The sequence below is a fragment of the Stegastes partitus genome, unplaced genomic scaffold (genome assembly GCF_000690725.1).
Source record: "Stegastes partitus isolate 25-593 unplaced genomic scaffold, Stegastes_partitus-1.0.2 Scaffold2171, whole genome shotgun sequence".
NCBI classification, from domain to species: domain Eukaryota; kingdom Metazoa; phylum Chordata; class Actinopteri; family Pomacentridae; genus Stegastes; species Stegastes partitus.
Window position 1 is genome coordinate 4,135 of NW_007579902.1, and position 11,986 is coordinate 16,120.

Genomic DNA, 11,986 nt, shown 5'->3' on the forward strand with positions numbered 1-11,986 from the left:
GCCACTGAAACTCTGTACAGCGTTCACACAGCTTAGCTGCTAAACGCTCGACTGAGTCATTCTGTCGCAATTCACCGAATGTATCCCTTCTTATTTTAAAGCGAGTTGACCATGTGTAAAATTAGTAGTCATAAGTAACATTAGTTTTTGAGTTAAAAGCTCTTAAAGAAGGGTGGGATCATGTCGATTTTTGCACCGTTTTCTTCACGCCAATCTGTGGAGCACGTACCATAATTTGAGAAATAACGTAGCGAGAAACAAATCAATAAGATCCCACCCCTCTTTAGGAATTTTCAACTCAAAACCTGATGTTAGCTATGACCCCAGATCTTACACGTTTTCCCTAACGGCCTAAATATGCACAGAAAATCAGATAAATATAAGACGGTCAGTTGTGAACTTTTTATTTTTTAGTATTTGGTGAATTGAGGTCGAATGACTCCCCAGCGTTCACCAGCAGTCTAACTGTGTCTGAGTTCCAGTGACTTTTAGAGGGTTTTGTTCTGCTGAAAACAGCTGAGAACTGTATGAAAGCAGTAAGAGCGAAGCAAACAGTAAAGCTGGAGGTCAGACAGCTGAACAAAGCTGAGCGAAGCAGCAGATCCAGGAGACTATTCTCTGTGAGTTCATCAGTACCAATGAGCCTTTTCACTGCGATACGTTCTGTTTGTCATTTGATACGTCGCGATTAAGCTGCTTTACGACGAGCTACCACAGGCTGATTAAATAATGAAGCACAAGATTAGCAGCACAGCAACGATTTCTCTCATGTTGACACTGACCTTCCTCCAGAGAAGAAGATCTCCACATTCTTCTCCTCCTCCATTTGGTTTTGGTCCTCTTCAGGTTTCTTATGATCCTGCTCTTCTTCCTCTGCTGCGTGTACCTGTTGTTCCTCCACTTTCTGGTGCGGTTCATCCACCTGTTCATTGTGTTGTTTTTCATCTTTCTGTTGCTGCTTATCTTCCTCCAGTTGCTCATCTTTCTGTAGTTGCTCATCTTCCTGTAGTTGCTCATCTTTCTGTAGTTGCTCATCTTTCTGTAGTTGCTCATCCTTTTGTAGTTGCTCATCTTCCTGTAGTTGCTTATCCTTCTGTTGCTGCTCATCTTTCTGTTGCTGCTCATCTTTCTGTAGTTGCTCATCTTTCTGTTGCTGCTTATGTTCCTCTAGTTGCTCATCTTCCTCTAGTTTCTCATCCTTCTGTTGTTGCTCATCCTCCTCCTCATCTTCATCAAGATCAGAGCAGTTGAGAAAGTCGAAACTTTCGAGGGCCGTCTCGACTTCTTGAGTGAAACTAGAAGAAGTAGGAAAAGGAACCTGAGGAAAAAAACAAAACCGGGTGTTAAAATATTACTGTCAATACTGTAGACTTCACAGACACAACAGACTGTATCCAAAAGATGGATGTAGTAACTGTGGCATCACTTTTGAAGCCTCGAGTTTGGCACTTTGGCCATCACCGTACGACAGCTACCTGTCAATCACATATAAGCCACGCCCTACACCATTCTCTTTATCGATGTGACTGTAATTTACAAAATCAACACCATGCTGCACTGAAAGAGACATGAAACTAGCAACTGAGACCATAAACAGACCATAAACTCAGTAAGAAAATGTTTGATGAGGCAGAAGAAGGCTTGTTTTCTCACAGACTTCTCCCCTGCTGGCCATTAGATGGACTGCAGGTTTAAATCACAGCTCAGTACTGGCTTCATTTTTCAGACTTGAAAGCTACGTCCATCTTTTATATACAGTCTGTGACAAAAACACACATAATAAACTTGTTCTTGATCTCACCGTTGGAGCGTTCTCTGGTTGCTTTAGCTCCTGGACGGACTGAGGTGGTGGACTTTGTTCTACTCGGTGTCCATCTACTGCTTTCGCTGTGTTGTTTTCTATTTCTGCTTCAGTCTGTTCAGTCTTTACTGACGAATCCTCAGATGGATGATCCTTCGCCACCTCTGCGCTCTCCACCGACAACGCGGGAGGTACAGCGGAGACGTCGGGGCACGAGCTGCTCCCGTCTGCTGAGGTTTCTGACAGGTCCTCTGACTGGACAGATGCTCTGTCAGTCGCGGTACAGTCTGGGCTGCTCCCTCCGACGAGGCCGGGAGAGCAGGAAGTCTGCAGATGGCCGTTAGGCACTGTGTCTGTCTGAGAGAAGACCTCGCCGGCTTCTGTCTCGTCCTCCTCTTGGTTGGATGAGAGCGACGGCGTCGACGCGCTGGACTTGTGCGGCGTGAACGACAGCTGAGTGGTGAGAGTGGTTTGCAGCATGTTGGAGGCCGTTAGCCTCTGAGTGTGATGAGCCAGAGCCGGACTGGAGGAGTCATCGGAGGATTCAGAGGAGTTGGACCAAACCGTCCCGTTCTCCATTTCACCCTGACGCTTCAGCAGAGACTAGAAAGGAAACGAGATGGGAGGCAACGGATGAGAATAAGGGCACAAACAAATGTATCAGTCTTACCTCCACATACAGCAGGATGCTTTGTAAACACGTTGGTTATCGAATTACATCCAGAGAAGCGATATGCAGCTGACAAGCTAATCAATCCAGCAGTAGATGCATTAGAGGGGGGATTAGCCTGTGCATTAGCATCCAAAACAGAAGCCAGCGAGAAAGTTACGACTGATTCAAACAGTAAAATGAAATATGAAGTGCAGGGAGTGACAGATTTTTGGCAGCTAAAAAAGAAAAACAGGTGAGACTCAACTCATGAGTTATTCTGCTGCAGGGTTTAATATCAAACAAGTAGCGAGGCCACGTACCATTCATGTCTGAGGATTCAACTCATTGATGTTATTTTAGTTAATTTAGGCTCATTTGTTGCTAATTACTCAACAGTGTAAATCTGTTGAAACTAACCTTAAGAGACATGAGGGACATGAAGCCTGTCTTTCTGCTTCAGAACGGGGAATGACGGGAAGAATTTAGGAAGTAAATCAAGCTGACATTGTAATTTTACGATAATATTACTATTTAATATTTCTATTTATGTGAGTCTATTATGTTTTTATATATACCTTTATTTCAAACAGCAAATACTGGATGCTTGAAGCTTCACACAGATTTTTATACATGTTGCATCCAAATGTTGTGATTTGTGTTTTGTTTCTTTTAGGCACCAAACATGTGTTTTATTGATTCATAAGAAAAACTATAATCACCAAATTAAAAAAAATAAAAGATTGAAATAAAACATTATCCAGATTTTTCTATTAAGATTTGATTAGAAATTAAAAAACACAATTTACTAAATCTACCAAATGTTTTTAGAGCACAGACCTGCTGCCATATGTTGATTACTTTTGGTTAATAAATGATCATTTTTCTCCAAAGCTTGGTCACAATAAACTAAACTACAGCTACAACTACGTCCCAACACACCGGCTGTGCTGAGGTGAACCGGGGTGTCGTACAGCTGAATTCACAACGCAAGGACGTCACCCTGCCCGCCACCACACCGTGGAAAGCCTCCGCCATCGAGCGGTTCTGCCGGGACCCACCGCGAGGCACGCTCTTCATCGAGGTGAGGAAGAGGAGGGACATATTGGAGCACTACTCAACCACGATTAAACAGCTACAAGGACCACAGCTGCGTTCATACATGCTGCTGCTGTCACACAACCCGCTACTGCTGTCGGCCATTCTGCGGGCATCAGGCACGCCACTCCCACAACCACACGTCCTCGCACACAACCCTCTGCGAATATCCTCACACACATCAGTGCTACCGCTACACACAAAGCAGTTGGGGAGCAGCTGAAATAGAACAAGCCGGTGAAATGACAGTAATAATAGCCATCAGTAATACAGACACACATAGGTGTATATATATGCAGTAAGAACAAAGAGTGCACGACTGCTGCAAACCCTTTATATAAATTATGAGGCGAGAAAGTGTGACAGAGTTGGTGTTAGTGGGAAAAGCTGAGGCTGAGCATCTCTTATAATGTGACTCACATAAAACACCTGCTCTCGCATCGAGGGCGTGTCAGGAGGGCTCTGATTGGACAGCAGCCGTTTAGAAACCGTGCTGGTGGAGCAAGTCTGGTCATCCTTGTCAAACGGACTGAAAAAGAGAAAGAAAAACAGGACAAAGAGTGAGAAACAGGGCAAAAAGGGCAAATAAAAGATGTCATAAGAGGCGTGTGCTGCAGGTTTAAGCACCTCCAGGTGACCTCCAGGTTCAGCTTCACCGTCCCGAGGTCGTTGATATCCACGGCGAGCGTCTGGGGGAGGGGGCAGAACAGATCGAGCATCTCGCAGGACACACTGCCCACCACCACGTGATTGGCCAGGCTCTTCAGCTCCGTCACCTTGACAACCAAAAACAAGCAAACCTCGATGAGATGACGACACGCGGAGACCACAGATATTCAACCAGCGCAGCGAATATCTGCAGCCTCCGACCACAGGCACAATGAGGAGCAGTTCACTGAGCTCACATGATAAGGCTGCGGTAATAAGATATGTTTTCTTAATGGCAACAGATACCGTAAAACACACAAACTAATAATAAACTCATCCAGCCAACAAGTTCTTTGTGTGTCGCTAATGGCTGATATAGGGTCCTCCTCTGTGCCATAGACTGTTAAAAACAAAGAAGTCACGACACAGACATGCTCCTTCATCACAATGAACATGATAGTTTAGACAGTAGTTGGCAAACACACAGCGTCCTGCTCCTGCGTCACAAAAGCAACAAGTGAGTATTAATTTACTGGTAAAAATAGCGTCTGAAAATGACTTCCTCCTACTTAACCATTAATTTTACGAACTGAAACTACATATTAGTGACCTGTTTTTAGAGATTCACATCTTCAAATATTACCAAGTACAAAGTAGTGGGAATTCCTGAAGGAGGAACTAACGTGTTAGTAGTTCAAGTCCTTCCACAAGGTTTCAATGACATCATCTTCTGAAACCCGGTTTAATTACCTTGATTGACAGCAGCTCTGTGACTAGAGGCAGGAAAACATATTCCTCGCTGTCCCACATCTGCTTGTTGCTGACTTCTACGCGGCCTCGTAGCCTCCAGCGCTGCCGCCCGTAGCGCATGAGGACCTGTCAGGGCCACAAATAGCCGACGTGATAATGCAGACACGGAGGCACAAATAAGAATGTGCTCGTGTTTGCGCACCTTACCTCATACTGGTCACCAGCACACAGCCGTGCAAACCCGGCGAGGCCTGAAACATCGGAAATCCACAGAGAAATGAGAACTGGACGAACAGAGACCAGAGCGAACGGGAAGTTATGAGCTCGAGAAATGACTCACCCTTCATCTTGACATGAAATTCTCCCATTTGGCTTTCTATTTCACTCTCAAGTGAGCACATGTGCTGCAGAGACAAAAGCAGTGACAGGTTTAAATGGCGAACCATTTTCTGTTACATTAGGAACTGAAACAACGAGTCGCTTTGAACACATAAACCCACGGGCTGGTTGGAGGTTTTTTAGAGCCAGAACTTGTGAACTTCTCATCTGTGATTTGTTGTTTCATCAGGAAACTGAACCAAAGCTCGGAATTGTGATATTTCATCAAAATCTCCTTTTTCTAAATCTCACTTTTAAAAAAATGCCAAAAATCAACACTTAGTTCTAGCCAGGTTCTGGAAAAAAATACAAATTCTGTCTTTGCTGGAGCAACCGTGGAGCCATTAGTGACACCGCTGAGATCAACAGTCATGTGACAAAAATTCAGACACTTTCTGGCTGAACTGCAGGCTGTGTTCATACAGGAGAAGGACGGAAACAAATTAAAAACCACAAACACTAAAATATCTACAGTATATAGAGTCAGCTTTGTGTCAGTATTGGCAACAACTTTAGGCACAAATGTTGTACGTGTTGAGTTTTATTTATTTGTTGTAAAATAACTAATAAAAGATATTTAACTTTTGTTTTTTTCTCTGTAACTCTAGTGATGGTTGTGCTGTTTTCAAGGAGGTGCTCGACTTTATATTAAACATTAGCCCACAGTGAGTAAATACGTAGAAGAAGCAACATATGCCCAGAAACTGCTTCAGGTTTGATCAATTAGTGCAGCAGAAGTTTCACCAGTAATTATTTTGATAACTGAACGATTGCATGACAAATTTATGAAGCAAAAATGTAGCTTTTAGCTCCTGTTGTGATGATATTTTGCTATTTTTTGCTTCTTTTAGTTTTGGTTCAGCAGCCTAAATTCCACGACAACGTACATGTTTTCTTGTCTATTTTTGGCAAAAGGCTTCAAAACAAAGTTCACCCAGTGTTCATGTGGACACCTACCTCTGTGCATTCCCTGTAACCCTTGTTGGCTTCGCTCAGACTCTCTCTGGCCTCCCTGCTGCCGGTGGCGGAGTTAAACGCTGCCACCATCTTGCTCGCTCCATCACGCAGTCGCCGCTGTATACAATAAGCATCGTACAGCTCCTCAAGCTGCAACATCAAATGTCACAAAGTTAGTAACAAATGGATGTCATCGAATATTAGATTACTTTAGATTAGATTTGATAGAACTTCACTGATCCCTTTGGTGGGGTACCTCAGGGAAATTGTTCTACTTATTTATGTAATAATTAAAGCAGGAGTCATTGTTTTTTTTCTCAGCAGCACATTTCTTTTAGATTCAAGAGACAAAAAGCAACATTAACAATCATATGGAGGTGTGTTTGTGTTCCTCTAATGAATATTCATCGTCCTGTTAGCTCTGCTTTGGTCTCCACCAACTACAGAGAAAAATATCCTCTCATGCTTCACTGTGTTCACCGGCCAATCACAGCTTTAGTTTTATTCTGATGAGGAAGTGATGCAAAGTGGATTCATCAGAGCTTCATGAACAGCTGCTGAGTGTGAAAAAGGATAATAAAGATGCACAAAAAGCTCCATAAAGGGAAGAGAAACTACAGAGGTGGCTGATAAATCTCTATTTATCTTTGAAATGACATTTAGTCCCTTGATTCGTAGTTAACATCAAAATCACGCAGCTCATTCATTCCTCTGCCTCGTCAGTCGGTCCCATGTTTACATACACACCTTGCTGAGGTGGAAATCCAAGCGACGCATGAACCTCTCTATGGCTTTCACTTGCTACAACAAAGGAAACAATCATTAAAAATCACACGCTGCTACAGAAAAGTCTCTCCTTCACCCACACACAGTTTCAGGACACGGTGCTCGGATCAATACGCAACAGGTGTGAATGAAACTCACCTTATCTAACTCATACAAAGACCCCTGCAAAGACAAGGAAACGGTTAGTCCCACAAGGCATCAAATCAACATCCAGCCAGTCTGATACTGGTGTGACTGGTTTGACAGCAGGAGCTCTCACCAAGCGACCGTTCCTCTTGTTCTCTCTGATCTGCTGACCCAGACTGTCCAGCTCCAGCTGGTGGACCTGCAGGTACGACCTGACAACAGGAAAAACACCGTCTTTACTTCCGCGTGACGGAAAAGCAGCCGTTTTCCTGCGTTGCTAGCGATGTTTCACCTGGCAGCCCTCCACCGGAATCAATGCAAACAGAGCCTGAGATGTGTTTACTCACTGTAAGCCTCTGCGTAAGGCCGCGTACACTTCATCCAGCCGCTCGGGCTGGGGGGTTTTAGTGGGTGGCAGTTTGGTGGAGCCTGTGAACATCCTGCTTCCTTACAAGGCACGTTTCTCTTGGATCAAACAGTGCTGAGGGAGGGAGAGGAAGACACAGAGATAGAGCAGGGGATCATTCCTCACAAGGCCTTCAACAGTATTTCAATTAAAGCCTGCTCAGAGGGAAACTGGCCGGGCAGTGAGAGTGCTGCTGCTCACCTGCTGGAGATATTATCACTGCTGTGGCATGCTTGGAGAGCGTAGCACTGTGGCTTTAACAAACTGAAGGACATGTCCTGTAATTAGACAAAAATGGAGACGTCAGAAACAAAAACGTACCTGACGGGGGTTTCGCTGCTCTGTGATTATCAAGCTTTCTGATAATTACGGAAGCCACTGGAGAGAAAACCGAGGAGAAAGAGAGAGAGAGAAAAAAAAAAGAGGATACAATCCACTCTTTCACTTCCTTGCTTGGCTTTGTTGGACGTCTGAGACATGCTCGCAGCAACCACAGTGGCCACCACTGACAACAGTAGGGAGTACAGCCTGCCTGTGCCTCTCTTCCCCTTCCTTCCCTCCCTGCCTCCCCCCCCTCCACATCCAGCACCAGAGCACAGGAAGTCTCATGGCCGACTCTACACAGGAAATTCTACACAGAAGTTTGGCCCAAGAATATAAAACCATCCCTCCACTGTGTGCGAGGGTGTAAAAATTGACCCCTTTTTTTCCTTACTTCCCAAGCGAAGCCGGGGCAGATTAGTGATGCTACAGTCGGGGGGGAAACTATAGGAAGAGAGGGTCGTGGCTGAGCTAATCTAGTCACAAAAGAGATTACGGACTTAAACTAAACTAAATCTGTCAAGCAGGAGCCTAACCCTTATTAACACATGGGATCTGTGAATGGGGCAGCAACTGGTGGCATCTGCTCTGCATCGTCTGACACCGAACTCGCAAACAGCAGAGAAATCTGTATTATTCTAACAGATGGGATCAAGCGTTTCGCCTGCTGGAGCCGCTCGGATGGAAAAGAAAACAGGCAGATTATAGTTTTACGTGATCAAAGCCTTATTAGAAAACATCGGTGCTGATATGAGATTAAGCTGCACACACACACCCTGCTGTCTTTCTGCTGCACGGTGAGCAGGACTCGAGTCTCAGGGTGCACCGGGTCAGGGGTCCGGTTAAAGCCCTGAATCTGACCTGCTGGGATTTACTGATCAAGGTTAGAACATGGCAAAGAAAATATGCTTTTTATGCATAAACCCCTCCATCACCACCACCAACGACCACCTTTTCTGCCAAACATGAAGCAGGATTATAAAAGTGCAAAGTCATCATGAGAACACACATAAAAAAAAACAAAAAGACCCCCAATCTCACACACTCCCACTCGGGCAGCTATACATCGAGCCCACGCACAGGCTTTCGGTGATATAGATAATTACAAGAGGGCCGGTTTCCTCTCCGTCTGATGTGCTTTTATCCCTTTCCTTACATTAGAGATCATTAGCTGGATTAATCCTCTGTGTGGAGCAGCGGGAACAAAGAGGACACTGTTCCCAAACACCTCACAAGACTGGAGTTTTGTTTAAAAAAAAAAAAACCCTTTCATGCAGTCACTGCACGCACGATATATGGCCGTGTTCAGGAAGTCTTTGGGCTCAAAACAACAACAACAACCTCAGGATCATTTGGGGAAAAACAGCACAGACCTGCAGATAATTATTATTTATTGCAAGCTGGTTAGTCTCTTATCTAAATATGAGTTAAATAGAGGCCTTTCAATGACACTGATCAGATAAAACAGTGAAGAAGACATATTTGGGGGGGGATTTGTGGTGTTTCTTTACTTGATTAATGAGCAAAATCATGAATCAATGATCAATATCTGCCCACTGAGAGGACTAGAAGCTGTAAGGCAAAGTAAATAGACATGATAAGTCACCACAGCCAGAAGCAACTGGTTTAAAGTGAACAACAAAACAACTTGAGTGGATTTTAACACAGAAAAAAAGCTGAAATGTCTCCTTTAACTTTAAGGTGATGAAATGAAGTGATGATGTCAACATTAGAGGTGACATCTAAACTGATCTTGGTGACTTTGTTTGAGGAGGAAGAGGAGGAGGAGGAGGAGGAGAAGGAGGAGGATGAGGGGGTAAATGGTGTTACAACAAAATGCAGCCACCTCTCCTCCAGATTACTGGATTAGCCTGACCGGGCGGCAGCAGGCCACTGAGTCGGATAAACACGCTCAGCACACCGCAGCAGGACTCTTTACCTCCACTAAAGGATCCGCTAAAGGATGGAGTTCAAGCCGCTAAACTTGTGAGACGCCGTCGTGCCAGATTTTTTTGTATTCCGCTCATATCCCACCCCGGCCCCCGGAGCTCATCACAGGCCACAAAAAAACTCTCTCTCCCGGCCCCCACCAGGACCCCTCACCGCCCGCTTTCCCCTCCGCCGCCAGCCCCACCGAGTCCACCGCAAACACCCGAACCGCGAGACGGGGATGAAGTCAGCCGGAGCCCCGCTGGCTGTTGTTTAATTTCGACAACATCGCAGCAAAAAGCAACTTCACGTCCGACGGACTCGCGGAGAGGAGAAAAAAAAACGTATCTCGTAGTGACCTTGATAAAAGCAGCAGCCCTCCTACCTCTGTCTGAACGTCCGACCACCCGGAGGAGATGACCGCAGTCCCATTTCAACACGCCGCCGGCCGCAGTTTGCAGAGGTTTACAGTTATTCTGGGCGCTGTCCTTCTCCTGGATTTCGCAGTTTTTTGTGTCCACAGTCAAACCGGCAGCAAACACCGAGAACTGCATCCGGCTGGTTGCCTTCAAAATAAAAGCACCGAGTGAGTCTTACTGAGCATCAGAATCAGCTTTAATGGCCAAGTACGTACACAAGGGAATTTGGTTTCAGCTGTTGGTGTCGCCCTAGGAATGAGCAAGGAATAGTAGAAATAGGAAAATAAAGTAAAAATAACTATAGAAAGAAAAAAAATAATAGCAATAATAAATAAAATAAGATAACAAATATATACAAGAATTTACACATCTGAGCAGATAATATATATGTACATTGGTGCAAAATAGCAGTGCAAATAACAATTTTGGCTGAGAATGGCTCAGCTGTTCAGTAGAGTTATGACAGTGGGATAAAAACTGTTTTTATGTCTGGTGGTTTTGGACATGCAAACATTAATTTACAATAAAGATTAAAAAATGTGTACAAATGTATGTAAATAAACACAACCTAAAGTCCCTCTAAAAACTAATTTCTGTGTTTCAAATTAAATATTTAGAAGATTTATTTATTTATTTATTTCACAAGAAAATAATCCCTTCTTGCTTTCAAATGCACGTAGCTCTACATTGTTGATTCCTTTTCAATGTGAAAATCTTTGAAGCCCCCATCCTGGCCAGCAGGTGCTTTTGCCTGCTGTCATCAGGGAAGAGACTCAGATGCTAAAAATGCAGAACAAACAGGCTGAGAAACTGTTTTTACCCATAGTTCATCAGACTTCTGAACTCAAAACAGCAACGCACAGTGTCACTTTTAATAATGCTGCTTGCATGCAATCTCCTGCCCATATTTAGTCGATTTCAATGGTTTTCATTTGATCTCATTACCTCCTCACTGTACTATAGTCTTGTTTAATGTGTATATTTGATTTGATTATTTATTGTTGTTGTATTGTTTAGCTTGTTTTAATGCACCGTCCAGAGGCAGCTGCTTATGTTTTCGTCATGCCCCCATTTATAATGACAATAAAGCTTTTCTATTGTATTCTGATTTTACTTGCACTTGACTTACTTTATAAACCTGTGCCCATGTTAACGTGTATGTTTGAAGGCAAGTGTTGTTGCAGATTCTTGTGTCAGTACTTTTGTCCTGCTGGTTTCTCAGTGGTACAGTCATCCTCAAATGTATTCATACCCTTCCATTAAAGAAAGAAAGAAAAGAAAAAAAACAGCTGTCACTGAAATAAGCTGAAATCGACAAAAGTAATAATAAATAAATAAATAATGAAAATCAAACAAAAAACCCCACAAGCAAACAATCATGATGGGACCATTAAACTAATATTTTGCTGAACAACCCTATGAGCCAATCACTGCAATCAGGTGTTTTCTGTAACTCTCAATCAGACTTCTGCACCTGTTGACAGGTATTTTGATTTTGACCCACTGCTCATCAGCAAAGTGCTCGAATTTGTCCCAGATAGTTTTTTTTCTTTTCTTTTCTTTTTTTTTTTATTATTCTTTTCACCCAGAATTCAAAAGCAATGTCTTATTTCACTATATTATAATTTAGCAATTTTTCATTTTTTTTTAAACTACTTTTTCAATTTCTGGTTATTTGAGTGACTTTTGCTTTTTCTTTAATAGAAACGTATGAATAA

General features: G+C 43.5%; 1 protein-coding gene across 2 annotated transcripts in view; it reads right to left on the bottom strand.

The window, feature by feature from the left end:
• Positions 1–10,376, bottom strand: part of LOC103374179 (protein FAM65A-like) — a 14,370-nt gene extending 3,994 nt beyond the window's left edge. Inside the window, exons 1-15 of one of the 2 annotated variants that reach the window (XM_008304220.1) lie at positions 10,235–10,376; positions 7,801–7,877; positions 7,541–7,674; positions 7,327–7,405; positions 7,206–7,229; positions 7,029–7,082; positions 6,282–6,431; positions 5,287–5,350; positions 5,154–5,197; positions 4,947–5,072; positions 4,176–4,324; positions 3,969–4,077; positions 1,802–2,404; positions 1,144–1,318; positions 783–1,071 (exon numbers count right to left, since the gene is read on the bottom strand). In XM_008304220.1, coding sequence (XP_008302442.1) covers positions 783–1,071; positions 1,144–1,318; positions 1,802–2,404; positions 3,969–4,077; positions 4,176–4,324; positions 4,947–5,072; positions 5,154–5,197; positions 5,287–5,350; positions 6,282–6,431; positions 7,029–7,082; positions 7,206–7,229; positions 7,327–7,405; positions 7,541–7,632 — 1,958 coding nt within the window. In that variant the 5' untranslated portion in view covers positions 7,633–7,674; positions 7,801–7,877; positions 10,235–10,376. Of the gene's footprint in view, positions 1–782; positions 1,319–1,801; positions 2,405–3,968; positions 4,078–4,175; positions 4,325–4,946; positions 5,073–5,153; positions 5,198–5,286; positions 5,351–6,281; positions 6,432–7,028; positions 7,083–7,205; positions 7,230–7,326; positions 7,406–7,540; positions 7,675–7,800; positions 7,878–10,234 lie in introns of both variants that reach the window. The other variant, XM_008304219.1, reaches the window with a different exon arrangement.
• Positions 10,377–11,986: the final 1,610 nt, after the last annotated feature.